The following is an 18,582-nucleotide window of genomic DNA, read 5'->3' as shown; positions in this document are numbered from 1 at the left end:
CAAGCAAACGTGATTCTGGGCTGCATTAACAGGAGTGTTGTGATCAAGGCATGAGAAGTCATTCTTCCGCTCTACTCTGAGCTGATTAGGCCTCAGTTAGAGTATTGTGTCCAGTTCTGGGCCCCACATTTCAAGACAGATGTGGAGAAATTGGAGAAGGTCCAGAGAAGAAGAACAACAATGATGAAAGGTCTAGAGAACATGAGCTGTGAGGTAAGGCTGAAGGAATTGGGCTTGTTTCGTTGGGAAAGAGAAGATGGAGAAGGGACATGATAGCAGTTTTCCGGTATCTAAAAGGGGGTCATAGGGAAGAGGGGAGAAATTGTTCTCCGTGGCCTCTGAGGATAGGACAAGAAGCAATGGGCTTAAACTGCAGCAAGGGAGGTTTAGGTTGCACATTAGGAAAAAGTTCCTAACTTTCAGAGTGGTTAAGCACTGGAATAAACTTTCTAGGGATGTTTCTAGGAATCTCCATCTCTGGAGATAGTCAAGAGCAGGTTAGGCAGAGACATCTATCAGGGATGATCTAGACCACGCTTGGCCCTGCCATGAGGGCAGGAGACTGAACTTGATGACCTCTCAAGGTCCCTTCCAGTTCTAGTATTCTGTGATTCTAGGAGTCAGGGCAAACACAACCAGCCTTCGGAAAAGCATTTCTGGATCTGGATTTCATAGATTTCACATCAGAAGGCAGCAACACTCAACTTTCAGTGTCAGTGCTGGCTGGGAAACCCTCCACGTTTAATAGACGGTCCCCTCATAGCGACAGCTGTACGGTAAAAGGAAGTATGAGAAAACTCTGGAGTTCCCCTCGTGGAATTTTCTACAGCCCTGCTGGTGCTTGATTTGCTGTGTGTGTGTGTGTGTGTGTGTAGAGGCGGTGGAGGTGAGGGCGTGTTTTTAAACTAAGAATCAGTGCTACATATTTAGGAAAACTTACTCCTAATTAACGAGTGCGTGTTTCTGAGGGGAAAATGAACTTGATTCACCTCCGACTTATACCAGTTTTAGATTGATACCCGTCCACTGGCTTCAGCGGAGTACCTCCTGATTTACAACTGCATTGAAATCAGCATCCGGCCCAGAGGTATCATTTCGGTAATATCTTGCGCCAGAGAAACTTACAGCATGTTTCCCAAGGTGCTAGCTACCGCCTTCTAATTAAGCTTCCTCTGTACTAATGCCCAGAGGGAGACAAACAGTGCAACAGATAGATGATGTCTATCGATAGCTCATAAACGTCACCCGTTTTCACGTTGCTGGCTCGCAGATAAAAGACAGAATATGAAACATATATGATCAGGAGTAAAGAGCGGCTGCATTTTGCCCGCTAATGTTTAAACCTGTCTTGATTAAACTCAGGAGATTAAAGTAATGTGCCTCGCTGAAGTTATTAGTAGCTGGGGAAGTTCTCCCAAAGTTCTAGAGTTGAAGTCCAGTTCGGCTCAGTGCCAAAGTGTATGAATGTGGTTTTATTTTTGTCATAATCTAAACCATCTGATTTTCTCCAGCCAGCAAAATTTGGCCAGGAGATTTCCACAAGATTTTGTAGGAGCTTTTCCATACTCCACGCATGCAGCCAGTCTAGAAATAATGTGGCCTGATCTAAAATCTCAGATCTTCACTTATTTTGGGGAACACACCGATCCAAATCTGGAGCTGCACTTTGCTTCTAGCTCCTTCGCTAATGACCCCAGATCGTAATTCCACCAGTTGTTGGAGCAATGCAATGATAGATCTCAATTTCCCTCTAGACAGTGCCCAAGTTTTGGTATTTCTGCTTCTGTTCCTGGTTAAAATAGGGAAGGAAGCTCTGAGGATGCAAATAGGAACGGTAGCATGTAGTCAGAGGGGGAGGGAAGAGACAGGTCTCACACTTCCCCAGACCTCAGAGAAAGTTTGTGTTGAGTTTTGAGTCCTGGCCAAGAGTGTGTGTCTTTGTTTCTCCACGTGGTCAGTGTCTGCAAAGCAGAGTGTGTCACATCAGCATCTTCCAGCTGCAACTGGATTTCCCGTACAACCTATCCTAGGGCCTCCTTTAACACCCCTCGAAGCCCCGGATGGACTCCCACGGGTCTCAGCGAGATTGGGTCCTACCAGCGTCTTAAAATAAAAAGCTTGTGGTGAGTGGGTATGAAGCCAAAGGAAGGCAGCAAAATCATCACATGGTGACTTGTGAAAAGTCTGAATTTTCACAGACAGGAAAAAACAGATCTATAGAAACATATGCCCCGTTTCGTGACAAGGACAGAGGGGAAAAGTCATACAACACTTACAGACTGGAGTCATTGCTCTAGTTAAGCAATGGAGGGTCATAGGTCCCAGAGTTCAAATTGCCATGTGAATGCCTTGTGGTGGGCATTACAAAATGACCGGAACTCATGGCCTTGAAAGCCCACCTTTCCTGACGGGGGAATTTTACTGGGAACTATGAAGTTCATGCATTTAAAAAAGGACACTTTCTCCACTGCAGAGCAGGTAGATTCTTAAAATTCAAGAGCTGTAAGAGGAATTCGAGGCAAATCCTGACTCAGGCCCCAGAAATCATGAGCTTTTAAAGCAATCACGGTTTAAAAAACAATACGGTTTAGGTTCTTTTTTTATGGTGCCTGCTGGTGTTTGAATCACATTTTCCAGCTTTTCTCTGCTGCCATCAGGGCTGGAAATTCTCACAGCAAACAAAGAAAGCTGAGATTTCCCGGGGAGCTGGGCTTTTAGGGGGAGTCCCCTCCCAAACGTGGTGAGCGTCTCTCAAATGCAGTGATCTTCCAGATCTGGATGTTTGCCTTTGTAGCACTGACTCTGTGTCAAGTGACGGTGGCCAGTCACTGTCTCTGTCGTGACTCAGCGGTGTGCAGGACAACTTTCCTGCATGTGTCACAGGCTCACAGCCCTGCGGCGCTGTCAGGCGTCCAACCCGGTACCAGACAGGAATCCTCCTGTGGTCGAATCCCTCAGCCAGCCATGGTGGTGCCTTGCCGCCTCTCCTTCTCCCTTCCTGGTACTCCCCGCCGCCACGAAAGAGCCAGCCGCTGTGGGGAAGGGGGTGGGGCAGAAAAGTGGGGCAGCTGCCTCAGTTTCCCACCCATGGGCAGCTGGGAAGTGGGTGTGAAGAACTTGTAGCTCCAGGGCTGGGTATAGGGCTGTGTCTAGTCACTGGGACTGTAGGGATGGGGAAACAGGACCTGTGGGGCGCTGGAGCTGGGCAGGACATCAGGGCTTTGGGCAGGCCTGAGGTGTGCTCCTGTGCTGTCCACACCCCTGGCATCAGCTGCTCCTAGCCCCAAGCACTGAAGACCTCAAGGCCCCCGGCTCCCAGTTTTGCATTCCTCTCTCTTGGAGGGCCCCACGACCGGCTGTGTCAAATCCACACAGTACCCACTGGCCCTCCCTCGACCCAACCACCCTGCTCTGCTAATTGCCCCCAAAGCGTCAGCTCTGGCTCTCTCAGGCTGCTCCCCGGCTCTGCCTCCCCTCCCTCCAAGCCAGCCACAGAGGGACGAGACCCAGAGAGCGGCTCCAAGCCCTGCCCGCTTCCTTCTCCGCTTCTCAAGGCCCGGCCCGAGGTTGCCTACGGAGCTGGGGGACGTGGGGCTGAAAATAAAGAGCCCGGGCGTCTCGGCTGCCGCACCCCACAGGCCCTTGAATCAGGCCGGGCGGGCAGAGGCTCCGGAGGGGGGAAGGGAGCCGGGCAGGAGCCTGGGAAAGGACTGGGAGCGCTGGCAGAGGCCGCGCGCTGAATTCCATGCGGGCTGGGGGGCATCGCCAGGCAACCGGCTCTGAGCTGCAGGCCCGAGAGAGGCCGCCCCGCCGGCTCGGCCAAACCGCCTCCCTTGGGGGTTTTTTTTTACGCAGAACAAAGAGCTTCTCCTCCTGAGTGTGCGTTCGTTAAACGCTGTGCTGGGGAGCGGGGCCAGCCGTGGAGACAGAAGGGCTCCGTGGAGCCTGCCGGGGACGCGCCGTAATTCACGCCCTGCCGGCAGGCCTGTCGCTGCGCTCTGCTCACCGGAGTTGCCGCCGGTGTGTCCTGGACGTGGCCACCTGGGCGGCTGCTCGGGAGAGATCCCAGCTGATTAGCAGAGCGCCCACAGCGAGGTGTGTGTCTCCGTGGGATGCCGGCGCAGCCTCTGTCAGCCGGGAGCTTTCCCCCGCCCCGTGGACAGGGGTGGCAGGCGGTAGCCGATCCACGAGGGGAGCTGGTTTTTAAACCGGCTCCCCTCCCCAACCAGCTCCCGCTTGCCCCCCACACAGCTGTTTTTGTATCAGAGGCAGCAGCGTGAGGTGGCAGGGGGCCGGGAGCGCGCTGCCCGCTGGGCCCCACCCCCGGGGACTATCAAATCCTCATGGAACCGCTACGGTTTGGCGCGGTGCCATGATTATTCAATTAAACGATATCTAACATCCCTATTATGGACTGCAGCGTGGTAGCAAGGAGCCTTGTGAGAGAGGGAAACCGAGGCAGGCCGCCTCGCCTCCGGCCATGGGGGTAGTGTTGAGGTGAGAGTGACCCTGGTGCGGCGCTTTTGCAGGAACTGCAGGCATGTCCCGTTCACGCCCCCATATTCTGGGAAGGGTCCTGGCTGTTGAGGGGGACAGTGGGGACAGCCCCATGCCTCTCAGCGTTTTGTAAAGGCTCCTAACTTGGTCACATCCAAGTCAGTTTTCTCAGGAACGTGTCGATGCACGTCTCCTCTGGAAGGCTATTCCCTCTCCCCCCCCCCCGGCGTTTTAGCCCTGGAGCCCGTTAGAGATTTTTGTTAATATGCATGTCGCTGGGAAAGGAGATTGGGGTTTCTCTTCTTTTTCACCTACTCTGCGGAACCTTTTTTGCCCCTCAAAAAAGCCATTCTCTTGGGGGGCCAGGTTTGGGAGCATGCAGCCCCCCAAAACAGAACTTGTCTATATATTTATAGACAGCCTCAGCGACAGGGCTTCCTGCCCACCCCCGCCAGACTCTCCCCCACCCCACCGAGCCATGGCTCAACTTGATTAAGTAGAATTTGAAGTATTCCAACCTTGAAACTCACCTCCCACGCCTGACCAGACGTCCCGATTTTATAGGGGACACTCCCAATATTCGGGGCTTTGTCTCTCGCCCCTCACCCCCATTTTTATCGGGTCACACACCCGTGCGGTTGCCAGGTGGGCCAGCGTGGCTTGATCACCAAGGAAAAAAGGGGGAGGGAGGAAGGGAGAAGAAAAACGGCGGCGGAGAGACGGTAGAAGTAACTATCAAAGGGGCCTGTCAGTATTTAATGTATCATCATTTGCACCCAAATCATCCCTCCTGTTTCCCCCTATTTTCTCTTGCCTTTCAGTTGAGTCCTCAGTTTCTTAGACAAGTAGGCCCTCGCCTGGGCCCAATCTCATAAGGTGTTTTCTCGTCTTCTCGTCCCTTTCTGGTACACTTTGCCCCTCCATCTTGCCAGTCTTCTCCTCCCCTCTGGAATGAGCTGGTTTATATAGTCCTCAGGCCCCGCCCACTCCCAGCAGCCTCTGAGAGGACAGAGTACCGGGAGTCATCTGCTCAGGGTTTCTTTCCCCGCCCCCGCCTCCATAACAGTCCACTCTGGCACAGCACCTGATCCATCTAACGCGTTGCAGAGACTCGGTGCTAGGCAGGATCGAGTCTTGCCAAGCGACATGCTGCCATTTTATCATCCAGGAGTTTCAGCATCAGGCATGAACCTCCTGCAGAGCAGTCCAGGTGAAATCCTGGCTCCGTTGAAGTCAATGGGAGAACTCCCGTTGGCTTCAGTGAAAGACTTTCACCCTTTGGGCACCGTTTTAATTATATCGTGTTTATTTGTCCCTTGCAGTGTTTTCATCAAAAGCCACGGAAGAGCCCACCTTTGGGAAAACCCACGAGGCGTGGAAGTTTTTTGAAGGTAAAGATGCATTTTACGTTCTCCCTTGTTTCCATGTAGTTTCTTATTCAGACACCAGCCGTGGTTGTATTGTGGTAGCAACTGAGTTCCCCAGTCGGGGTCAGAACCCCGTTGTGTTAAGTGAGACACAATTTCCAGCTGCTTCCCGAGAGCGTAGTAAAGGCTGCCACTTCGCCGAGTTCTCAAAAAGAAATGCAGGGACCAATAAGAAACTGCCCTGTATCTGGCCTTTAGGTGAGAGAGCCGTGCAAACACAGGACTCAGTCCAGCTTGGTGCTGAGTGCCTCTCTCATAGCTCAGTTCCCCAACCTGGCACTTGGAGTGTAGATATGGGGGCTGGCTAGCAGAATTAACTCTGTAAGAACCTGTCTGTGTAACTCCCAGAGACAAACGTGTCTGGTCTCAGTTTCCCTGAGACCCAAAAAGAAAGGCAATTGGTTTGCTGCCACCATCAAGTGTAAGTAAAAAATATAAAATAAGCCTTTTTCCAGGGAAGAGGTCACTTGAACCCCACTCCCTGAGGCAAAACGGTCCCCTCTCCAGCCCCAACCTCCATTTTGCTTGGAGTTGGGAAAACAAACAGGTAATCCGTAGAGAACAGCGAGGCTCTTCTCCTCCTGAGTAAATAGGTATGTAGGTTTAAGGAAACAAAAATCAACCAATTAAACAACACAAAAAGAAAACACTTTTATTATCAAAACAAAACTACTGTTGCAAGCATAGTAAATGACTGGGTGTTAAAAGCCATGGAGTGAAATAGACTCCGGGAAAGTCCTGGGCTGTAATCCTTAGTTACAAAAGAGAAAAACAATTAACCAGCTCAGACATGATTTCCAAACTTCCAAACAAGGAAAACAATAAAACCTGACGGGCTATCTAAACTTTTTCCAATTTACATACTTCAGGGAGTCCGTTTCCTGGAAAAAAAAAACTGTTCTGATTTCAAAACAAAGGAAGAGAGAGAAAAAAACTCTCTCTCGGTTTGAAATTCCTATCTGCATTTCATTGGCTGTATGCCCGAAGCCCCCTCCCTCAGGTGCATCTCCAGAATTACTTAACCCTTTCCTCACTCTCCAGGTAAATCAGACTCCTTAGCAACTCCTATACATGACAGCCTCTTCCGGCATACCATGCCACCTCATCTTCCAGTGACTTCAGTGGAGGCTGGCTGATGAGTCGAGCACTTCTGAGACTCTCTGCAGTACCTTGTAGTAACAAGGCAAGCAAATGATGCCTGGTCTGGAGCATGGCAACCCATCTCCCTAAGCAAAGATAACCTCTCTGGCCCTAAGATAACTCCTGTTTAGTGCTGTCTGCCACAATCCATTTGACCACTCCGTGACTCAGTTTCCCCTCTGCATAACGGAGTAAAACTGGCCTGCCTCACAGGGTGGGGGGTTTCAAGGCAATTAGTAAAGCTCCCTTCAATGAAGCGAGCTGAGTCCATTGTATAGTAAAGGCAGGAAGGAGAAGAAACATGAGGCCCTATTTTAGAAGGCAGTTTTCAAAAGGGCTCCATGCTGGCCAAAATCTGTGATAGTCAAATACTTACAGACATCAGTGTGAGCAGATTTAGGCTTTTAAGCTTCCCATCCGATTTGTCTTGCTCACTTTAAAGGTTGGGGGTAAGATTGTCAAAGGCAGGTAGGTGCCTAACTCTCATAGACTTCCAAATTAGGTGCCTATGTGACTTAAAAACGTCGCAAAATGTTACTCTCAATTCTTTGGGACTGGGCTGGTCTATTTCTGTCTTGTTCAGAAGGGGTCCTTTTCCCTATGTTCATGGGAGCCGGGCTGAGGAACTCTCGGTTTGCCTTTCAGATCTATACGTCTATGCCGTGTTGGTGTGTTCCGTCGGTATCATCAGCGTCCTCCTTTTCACACTGGTCATCCTCTGCCAGTCGCTGCTGAACAAGAAACGATCCAGAGGTGAGTGACAGGAAGTGCAGCCCGGGGTGGGGAAGGGATTGGTTGTGGAGGAGAAAAAGTGAAACCACGAGAAGGCAGCAGACGAATATGGAAAGTGGAAAAAGAAATCTGCTTCCCTCGGATTACAAATAAAATCTGCCAGCTTCAAAGGTGGTGGTGGTGGGGGTTGGGGGGTGGGGAATCCCAATTGATTTTCTTCCAAAATTGTGAACGATTTCTACGGACATCTGTCAGGGAATAATTGTGATATAAAAAAAACCATTGAAAGGAAAGAAAAATCCGTTTTCATTTTGGTTTTGCATTGCTATTTGGTTTTCAGAACAAACCCAAAGTTTGATTACCCAATTTTTTGTTTTGATTTAAAAAAAAAAAACCTGAATTTTTGTTGAATCAGAGATTTTGAAAATATTTTTACTTAAATTCTCCCTCTCTCCCGCATAACTACAAAAATTTGATCAGCTCTAGTTAATGTCTAGGTTTAAAAACAACAACAACACACACACCTTTGTTTGAAGAGGGGTGCAGAGGGTGTGTCCAGGGAGGAAAAAAAGACGGGTCCTAAGTTTGTAAATCATGTAGACCATGGGTTCCCAAACTAGGGGGCCGGCCACCCTGGGGGGGGGAATGAAGAAATTCCAGGGGGGGAGCAAGGTGCCCCAGCCCCTTCTCCTCGTCAAACCCCTCCCCTCCTAAGTTTTGTTGCTATTTTGGCCTCGGTCTGTTCCTTTTCTTTTTTGCTCAACAAGTTTTGCTGCTGCGGGGGAGAGCACGAGGGTTTCTCAAAAATCGAAAAGGGGGCGTGATGCCGAAAAGTTTGGGAACCACTGATGTAGACAGAGCTGTACTCCCTCAGAGAGAGCAGGCCCATTTCTCTGCCTCAGGGTGTAGCCTCACCACCCGCTCGGTAGCAGTGCGCAGTCTCTATCTCCCTGGGCATGTTCATTAACTTTTGCCATGTTCATTGATGAAACGCTAGGTTTAACCTGTTAACCGTGGGGCAGCCCCACTCCCGCCCACACCGTTCTTACGTTGAGCTCCAGTCGTATACAGACGTTCAGGGACTCTGGACAGGGAGTCTGGAACACCATGGCTCAGGGTGGGGGGAGGAGAACAGAGCTGTGCCCCCAACTTCCCCGCAATGGAGCAGACAAGGCAAGCCAGACAGGGCAAACCTTGCCAACTAGCACGAGGCAAGGGGACTCCCCGAGGGACCTCTCCTCTGTTCCTTCTGGGATGTGGGGGTGCGCCACCACCTCAGGCCGGGTGGAGGAATCCGATCACAGGAGCGCCCGGAGTTAGAATAATTCATGCTTAGAAAAAACCGGTTCTGTGAGGGAGATAAAGCCTTACGCGTCAGAGCCAAAGCTAGTCTGAGTGTCCCTTCATGGACAGCCTATTCCCCCGCTCTCACACCATCCTCTGCTCTCGTCTGGCAGGTGCCATGCCGGAGCTCCGTGCTAGGAACCCCAGCGGCTCCCCTGGGCGGACGGTTTAGGTTTCGTTTCAGGCTTTTGCACAGAGACATATTTTTACCAAGAGCTTTGCGGACAGAATGCAAACCTGAAGCCCCACGAGGGAAACAAAAGCTTTTCCGTCCAACCAGCTATCGCTAGCAGCTTTCGGGGGGTAAAAGCAGACATCTGTTCAGTTCCAGGAGAGGCTATGCTAGGACCTATCAGCTGTGTCTCTTTGTAGTGCAAAATTCCTGGATCTGTGAAGCTGCATTTATTTATTGTTGCTCTTTTCCCCCCCTTTAACAGTGAAGCATTATCTGGTGAAAAGTCCCCAGAACAGGTATGAAAATGCACTTCTTTTTTCAATAATTTGCTGTACCAAGCGTGTTTTATTTTCACTGAGGGCTCCAAAGTAGCGGTGTAAAATTCCAGTGGGGTTGGGTGAAAATCCGTGGGGCTCCTAAACCGCTTTGGCACTTTTGAAAGTCATACCTAGCACCTTTTCCATGGGATGTGTATAAAACTCCCAGCGTTCTGTTGTGCGCTATAAATAATAGATAATGGTGAAGAAGATGATGATGTTGTGGCTACTTCTCTCCTCGGACATTTATTGGATGGAAATCCAGCTCCGGATTTCATGCACCTCAAAAATCATCTGTTCAGAATGCTTGGCTAATGGGCACAAACTTAAGTTCCCTTCCACCTTTGACTTCCCATTGTGCAAAGAAAACTTCACTGAAAGGAGAAACGTAGCCCAGCAACCAAAGCCATACACGCATTAACGGGAGTGTCGTGACCAAAACACGAGAAGTCATCCTTCCGCTCTACTCCGCGCTGGTTAGGCCTCACCTGGAGGATTGTGTCCAGTTCTGGGCACCATGTTTCAAGATAGAAGTGGAAAAATTGGAGAAGGTCCAGAGAAGAGCAACAAAAATGGTTAAAGGTCTAGAGAACATGAGCGATGAGGGAAGAGTAAAGGAATCGGGCTTGTTTAGTTCGAAAAGAGAAGACCGAGAGGGGACAGGATAGCGGTTTTCAAATATCTAAAAGGGTGTTCCAAGGAGGAAGGGGGAAACTGTTCATCTTGGCCTCTGAGGACAGGACAAGAAGCAATGGGCTTAAACTGCAGCAAGGGAGGTTGAGGTTGGACATTAGGAAAAACTTCGTGCCTGTCAGGGTGGTTAAACACTGGAATAAGTTGCCTATTGAGGGTGTGGAATCTCCATCCCTGGAGATATTTAAGAGCAAGTTAGATAGACACCTGTCAGGGATGTTCTAGACCGTGCTTAGTCCGGGCATGAAGGCACGCAACTGGACTCAATGACCCCTCGAGGTCCCTTCCAGTTCTTTGATTCTAGGATTCTATGCCAGAGGCCTGTATTGGTAGCACAGTGGCACGGCTAGAAATTCAGCGAACCGTAGAGACAGCCAGAGAGGTAGAAACGGGACGTGTTCAGGCTACAGGAACTCTGCAAGTAACCTGGAAAGCTCATGGGACGATAGGACAATGGGAAGGCGGGTTTTAGAAGCGGGAGGGGATGTTTTCGGATGAACTCCCTGAAATGTCTTTTGATTGGTTAATGGTAACGGACCAGGTCGCCGCCTCCTTTGGGACATATACTGACTACGGTAAGGGTTGGGTGGAGGGGAAGGGACACGCCCCCGGCTGAAATTGGGTAAGGTCAGCGTGGCTGTGAGAGAGCCGAAGAAGGAAACTCCAGTCTGGATTGCAGGAGGACGTCCCTAGCAGATACCACCGAGACGGCATCCTGATACTCCTGTTTTTGCCAGCCACAAGTACACGCCCTAGGGCCTGAAGCCCCAAAACAAATTTTCCAGAGATGGGTCTGCCAACCAGAGGGCAATATAACCTCATCCCAGCCTGGATGGCCAGATGGTATCACGCAACCAGCTAGCTGTGACATCCTTTCCGGTCGGCTAGAGGACAACACTGCCAGGGCTTGCCTCTTCCTTCAGAAAGCGCTCAGTCCCCACCGCACAGAGGCACCGAACTTCTCCAGAAGAGGGACTTCTTGGCTAGGCACCATTCCACGCAGATGCTGGCGAGCTGTGCACTCCTGCTGGACACCAGAGAGAAGGCATGAAAGGCATGTTGCTGTGGGTAGAGCCTTCATCGGTTCTTGCTGGGATTTGAACCGCCAACTTTGCAAGCAGAGAGAGAGCAATGCAGCCACTGGAGCGAAAACTGGGACCGTCTGAATGGCCTCCAAACTGGATGATGTTTGCATGGAAGAGTCCTCAAGGGTTTAACACAGGGGTGGGGAATCTAAGACCTGAGGGCTCATGGTCTCCCCTCCCCCCCAGTCCTCCCGCTTCTCACTTGTGTGTGGCCCCCGACTAATTCTTCTGCGGGTCAGTGGCCCCCGGTCCAAAAAATTTTTCCCCCTTTGGTTTAACAACAGTCAACAGAATTTCAAAAAGGGGGAGCTGGGAGGTTGTGCAAAGAAACTGCTCCGGCTCCTAGAGCCAGGATTTTCAAGAGGGCCTGGGCTATTGATTTGTGCTCCTAAATTTCAAAGAATCCTACCCTGAGGCCCTCTCAGACGGGCGTTATGGTGGTGGCGCTCTGTAGGGAGTAACACTCGGGTTTACAGCTTTGCGGGGTCATAGGAGAAGAAGAAAAGCAAAGGACTTAAGTGACTAAGAGCCAACCGCTCCTAAGCCACTTAGGTGCCAAATATCTCTAAAATCTGACCCTAGCACCCATTCATTCCACTGGGAATGAAGCACCTAAGCACCTTTAATATCTGGCCTTAAAGCTCGTTTGAAAATGCTACTGTCTTTCGAGAATGGAGCCATTCGGCCAGTCTGATCTGGTCTGCGCTCCGGCTTAGCACAGGCCAGCAATTTTGATGCAGTGATTCGCGCGTACAGCTCAACAGCTCGTGGCTAAGCTAGAGCAGAGCTTCGAGAAGGCTATCCCATCGTCATGTAAGGACCCCGAAGACAGGAGAGAATCCACCACTTCCCTGGCTCGTATTAAGCACTGAGTCCCCGTGCTCGAGTTTCCTGCCATCTAACTAACACTGGAACTAAAGTGGAGAAAAACATAACGGCATTTCTGACGACCGGCCAAGCCCAGACACGGATGCTTCAATGCAAAGAAAGCAGAGGCTTGCAGCTTTCCTGCGACGTGAAGCGTTTGTTTGCAGCCTCGGTACAGTCTGAAAGATATTGGACCTTAACTTCATCACGTGTTCCTTGCTCTGGAAGCACTTTTTGGCTCTGGTCCTGGACTAAATATAGCACGTCCTGCATCTTGCCAGCATAGTGTTCAGTCCCTGCTAGTGGGATAATTCGGGCATTCATGCCTAGCAGCCTAAGTGAATTCACAATAAAGCAATTGATAGTTCAATGCAGCGCAAGGCTTTGATGTGAATGACCCGTCTTCTGGGACCCGCCCAGCCAGGGCATCGGCAGCATGGATCTTGTTGTTCATCTTTCCCTTCACTGACCATGGCTGCTTGTTTCTGTTTTGAAACTAGCCGCTCAGAGGAAGCAGGAAGGGGTGTGGGGGGGGAGGGGGGATTTAAATAGATCAGCGAGGATAAAAAGAAAGGATAAAATTAACCCACTTGAAAAAGCCCACCAGTGCCAAGGCAAAAATAAGTACTGATTTGTGCTCCTCAATTTCTGAAAATCCCCCCCCCCCCCCCCCCCCAAGGCCTTCTCAGAGAGACGTCACAGTGGCAGCGTTCTGTAGGGAGTGATCCTTCGTTTTGCAGCCAGGCAGGGTCATAAATTAAGGAGAAGGAGAAATGCAAAGGGCGTAAGTGACTTAGAGAGATTTGGCACCTACGTGACTTAGGGACTGTTGCCTCTTAGGCTCCTAACATCTGACCCTTGTGCACAGGAATTCCACTGGGAATGAAGCCCCTAAGCACTTTTAAAATCTGGGGAAGTGTAGCTTCTGCTTCAAATCCACATACACCACCTCGGTAAATCATGGGGTACGTCTAGACGACAGGCTTCTGTCGACAGATACTGTCGACCAAGCTTCTGTCGACAAAGAGCGTCTAGACTACAGCCAGTTCTGTCGACAAAGCAAGCCGCTTTGTCGACATGAGAGTGTAGACGCACAGGACAGTGTAGATGCAATAACGCCTTCTGGCGACAGAACTCTGTCAACAAAAGGCGTTATTCCTCGTAGAATGAGGTTTACATACGTCGACAAAACTGCCGAGTTCTGTCGACGTTATGTCCACAGAACTCGGCGGTAGTGTAGACACAGGTATAGTTTGGTCGACAAAAGGCCACTTTTGTCGACAAAACCCTGTAGTCTAGACACACCCATGGAGTCCGCTGTCCCGCCCATGTCTGGTGTAGGCAGAGAGAATATTGAGAAAAATCAAACAGCAAATATATGCAACTGAACAGGGGGGAAAGGAATCACAGCAACCAAAAACTGCAGGAGGAGACAGGGTTCAAAGCTGCAAGTCGCGGGCTTCAGTTAATGTTCAACGTGTGAGTAACTTTTATTTTCCACGCTATAATTAAGATCATTTCTCTCCTGGAACGTGATCCTGAGTCCCACAAAAACTATCCAGTCCAACCACGAGAGAGGCTGATTGAAAACAACTTGCTAGGAAAGTGTGAGAATCTAGGGGTGTGAGCATCCATCGAATGCCCTCCGAACCGGTTTACACGAGACTCCTGCAAACCCTGACTGTTGCATTGCCTCTCCGCTCAGCCTGTGGGACAGATCGCATCTGAACCAGAATCCAGGTCCAGATTGCATAGACAGGGCTACCAAAGGGACTATCCGAGCACCTGACCTCACAGTCTTTCAGGTGTGGATCCACACAATTGCCCGGTATGGCACAGAGGCTCAGATCCTCAGAAAAGCCAAACGGGCTCCCAATTTCCATTTCGTTGTAATGGAATTTAGGAGCCTGGCTGTCTTTTGAAGAGCCGAACTCAAACTTGTCCCAGGTTACACAAGGACACCGTAAAAACAACGAAGCACCTTAAAGACAGACAGATTGATTTGGGCATAAGAGGTGTCTGACGAAGTGAGGGTTTGCCCGTGCAAGCTTATGCCCGCACAGATCTTTAAGGACTCTTCGTGCTCCTTCTGCTTCAAATCCACATGCAACTTTCCTGGCTTGAGCCTTTCTCTAGTTATCCTGCCACAGCCTGGCGGAGGGGAGAGCTTTTGACCAAAGCAAACCCAGGAGAAGCAGTGCTTCCCGACAGAACTGTAAAACAGGGCACGTTCCCAGCTCTTTCAGGAGTCTGAAATCCAGACGACAGGACCCGCAAATAACCCTCTATCCCGGTGCTCTAACCTTAAAACTACTTCCCTGCCTATTTCCACACCCCGTTCCCCCCCCCCCCCCCCCCCCCGATTCCCTGCGTTGCCTTGCGCTCGAAAAGCCCATTAGCTCCTGCGTGGAGAGTATCACGTGACACAGAGTGCAAACCAGGAGGTGAGGGGGAGGGAGGATTCCAGTATATATAAGAAAAGACTCTTTCCTTTTAACTTTGGACAAGAGAAGCAAGACAAAGCCCCAGTGTTTCTGAGCCAAGGAGCCTTTACGAATCTCCCCGTTCTGTGGGAGGAACTGGATTCTGAAACAGCAAGTGCACCCGTTGTATCTGCTGGGGCCAGTTAACCCTGCACAACCCTGTAATAAAAGGACATGCCATGGCTAAGTTTCTCGGGGGCTTCTCTTTCACGTGGCCAGGCAGGAAGAAGAACAAACGTGCTGGCCTGACATGAAGCCCTCTCGCATTGCTGTGCTGGATGGCACAAGCTCCAGAGGATAATCATTTTAAACCACGCGTCTACTGCGTTAATGCAACCCTTCCAGTGCAAAATCATTTTAAAACAATCCGGTCCTCTTTTTCATCACGGCTTGGTCTTTTCTTTTTGGCATGCGGCTGGTCGGTTGCATTTCCCATTGGGTTTTTTTTGGTCTGTTTCCCTTTGCAGTTTTTATGTGGTGACCGATTGCTGGTGGTCTCAGAGGGGGAGCCAGGTTCGTCTGTAACTTAAAAAATTGAGGAGTCTTGTAGCACCTTAGGGTATGTCTACACTACCCTCCTAGTTCGAACTAGGAGGGTAATGTATGCATACCGCACTTGCTAATGAAGCCCGGGATTTGAATTTCCCGGGCTTCATTAGCATAAGCGGGGAGCCGCCATTTTTAAATCCCCGCTGCTTCGAACCCCGTGTAGCGCGGCTACACGGGGCTCGAACTAGGTAGTTCGGACTAGGGTGCCTATTCCGAACTACCGGTACACCTCGTTTCACGAGGAGTACCGGTAGTTCGGAATAGGACCCTAGTCCGAACTACCTAGTTCGAGCCCCGTGTAGCCGCGCTACACGGGGTTCGAAGCAGCGGGGATTTAAAAATGGCGGCTCCCCGCTTATGCTAATGAAGCCCGGGAAATTCAAATCCCGGGCTTCATTAGCAAGTGCGGTATGCATACATTACCCCGCTAGTTCGAACTAGCGGGGTAGTGTAGACATACCCTTAGAGACTAACAAAATATATATATACATAGAGTCATGAGCTTTTGTGGGCAAAACCCACTTCTTCAGATGAGTCAAATTGCCGGTGGTGTGTAGAGAGGTCGGCATGTTCGTATGTTTCAGCAAAAACCATAAGGAGTCCTGGGGCACTTGCAAGATGATCAAAAAAGCCCACGAAAGCTTATGCCCTAATAAATTTGTGAGTCTTTAAAGTGCCCCTTTAAAGGACTCCTTATTTTCAGGTGCTGTTTAGAGTCACAGATGCACTTTTTTTGTCACCATCTACATTGTTATCTTCTAAAGCAGTGATTCCCAACCTTTTTCCCAGGGAGGAACCCCTAAAATAATTGTTCATATCCCGAGGAACCCCTACCTATGAAAACGTTTGCTTGGCCTGAAAAAGTTGACAGCGGGGAGCGCAATTCAATTACTGCTAAATTATTGTCAAGAAAATGTATTTGTAAAGAGCAATTATATTTATATATTTATATATGCCAGCTTACATTGTAAGAATTTTTTTAATATCAGTCACTTCTCTTCCTGTTTCACTCGTACTTGGCTCTGATAATTTTGATTCATTTTCATTGACCTCTCCTTCATTAACACACCTTCTTTTCATATACTTCCACATTTTTTAAGTTTTTTTGTTTTCGACGGTCATATGAAAATACTGTTACGTAGGTGAGATTTTAGATACACGAAAACAACCACAGTTTTGGTAAAAACGTTAATTACGAAACTGTGCAAAGACTACAAATCTACAAAATAGCGAACGACTGTAACGTGCACTAGAAAAGACTAGAAATGCGGAGAATTCTGGGGAGCAGAAGGGCAGGCACAATACAACTAAATATAACCTTAGATACGAAAAGATCAAAACAAAACGAAGAGGCAGTCGGTAGCGTATGAAGACGACTCCAGTATTGCCAATTGCTGGACAAAAATTCCCACGCTATTTCGAGGGATATTTGGAATTGTTTGCGGTATTTCAAAATGTTTATTTATTTATTCCACGATTTCTCACGGAACCCCTGACGATGGGCGGAACCCTGGTTGGGAAACACGGTTCTAAGGGGCTGCGGAGTATTAGTCGTTTTTTAAAGTTTTTTCAGCTGCACAAAGGAACTTTGAAATTACTTCTCCCCCCCTTCCCACTTACTTTGCGTGGCTGAAATTAACGTTCAGAATCACCGAAACCATCAACTCTTCACTTTTATAAAGCCGCTTTCTGAAGTGAGCCTATAGTTTGGGCTGAATAGTCCAAGCATGGCGTCCGTCCAACCAGTGAACCCGATTCTGTTCCGCGGGATGGCCATGTTCTGGTCTTAATAGAGATGTGGGATCGTGTTGCCACACACTTTCCGTCATGCCTTGGGCACGTCTCATAGGCCCCGCCCCTTCAAATCCCAGATCCTCCACATTCCTAACTCTCATTGAGGCCCCGAAGCCGCTGTGGGCCTGGGGTCCCCATGAGGGAAACAGCACTTTCCGACCTGTGGGACGGGGGTTGTGGGCAGGTTGTAACATGCCGATATGGTCGTTGGGGGGGGGGGGTCTGTAAGCATCACGAACAAGACATAATTGTCTAAATCTGGCCATGTGGACACCTGGCACTTCCTGGGTTAGCCAGAGCGGACGAAGATACAAGCCTATTGACCAGATAGCCTGGGCGCTAGAAAAAAGAGCAGGGCCTGGTGGAATGGGGTAGAAATTCCCATTTGTATAGATTTTCAAAGTGCTGTGGGGTCAGGATCCAGCCATTTTCCACAGGCCCCGCCCCTTCCCCTGAGGCCCCGCCCCTTCCAAGAGCATGGAGCCCCCTCCCTACCTTGCCCAAGGGCACGTGACGGCCCATGTCACCGCGGTTGGCGTGAAGACGCCGGGTGGGAACGCGCAGGTTTCATTCTTGCCCTAACCACCGTTCTTTTCGCTTTCCAGCTCTGGCGAGACGGTCACCAGCGTGACGAGTCTGTCCCCGCTGCAGCCCAAAAAAGGAAAGAAAAAGAAAGAGAAGGTTGAGCAGCCCCCGGCGGTGCCGGCCAAAGGTAGCAGCCGACAGAGCCGTGTGTCCAGCAACGGGGGTGATTGCATAGGGAGGGAGAGGCCTCGGGAGCCAGGACTCTTGGGTTCTATCTTAGACTCTGCCACTCACCGCTTGAGCGAGGGCACATTAATTCACTTCTCCGTTCCTCTGCTTCCCCCCGTGACAAACGGGCCCTGCCTTCCGACAGCTCCGGGCTTTGTGATCCCCGCTGGCGAGGCGGCGGAGATGGGGGATTTGTTATGTTAGCTCGACTCGGGCCAGGCCCTGCTGTTTGTTTAGACCTTGTTCGTCTAGGGCCAGCAGGCCCATCGATGGGGGGGGCGGGAAGGTAAGAGACAGCGATAGCTCCAGGTCCCGGATAGAGCCCTGGAACCTTTTCATTGCCACCGGAGCGCTGGGATAGGAGGCAGCATGGCGCACTCTGGACTGCATAGAATGCTGGCTGCCCCTGAGGCCCCGCCCCTTCCCCATAGGCCCCGCCCCTTCCCCATAGACTCCGCCCCTTCCAAGAGCGTGGAGCCCCTCCCTACCTTGCCCAAGGGCACATGAAGGCTGTCATCTCCCCTGACTGTCCAGCACTCAACACCCAGATAGGGGCCAGTTTTCAACTGGCCACCTCCCACCCGTCAGCTCCCATTGTGCCCTGTAGTAGGGCAGATTTTCCAGAGAAAATGCATCCGGTGTGCGGAATGCCTTAGACAATCCTGTCTGGGTTGTAGGGACTGAGCTGGTGGTAGTCTAGTCCCCAGGGCCTGATTTTCAAAGGGG

The 18,582-nt window shown here is 50.3% G+C and overlaps 1 protein-coding gene across 1 annotated transcript in view; it reads left to right on the top strand.

Moving 5' to 3' along the window:
- The window catches only part of VSTM4 (V-set and transmembrane domain containing 4), a 44,697-nt gene that overhangs the window by 7,723 nt on the left and 18,392 nt on the right, over positions 1-18,582 (top strand). The window contains exons 3-6 of the mRNA XM_075934658.2: positions 5,820-5,888; positions 7,710-7,817; positions 9,578-9,611; positions 17,709-17,815. Coding sequence (XP_075790773.2) covers positions 5,820-5,888; positions 7,710-7,817; positions 9,578-9,611; positions 17,709-17,815 — 318 coding nt within the window. The remainder of the gene's footprint in view (positions 1-5,819; positions 5,889-7,709; positions 7,818-9,577; positions 9,612-17,708; positions 17,816-18,582) is intronic.

Source organism: Pelodiscus sinensis, chromosome 8, assembly GCF_052426305.1.
Source record: "Pelodiscus sinensis isolate ZL-2025 chromosome 8, ASM5242630v1, whole genome shotgun sequence".
Taxonomy (NCBI): domain Eukaryota; kingdom Metazoa; phylum Chordata; order Testudines; family Trionychidae; genus Pelodiscus; species Pelodiscus sinensis.
Note: the sequence above shows the minus strand (reverse complement) of the source record. Positions and strands in the feature narration are given on the sequence as shown.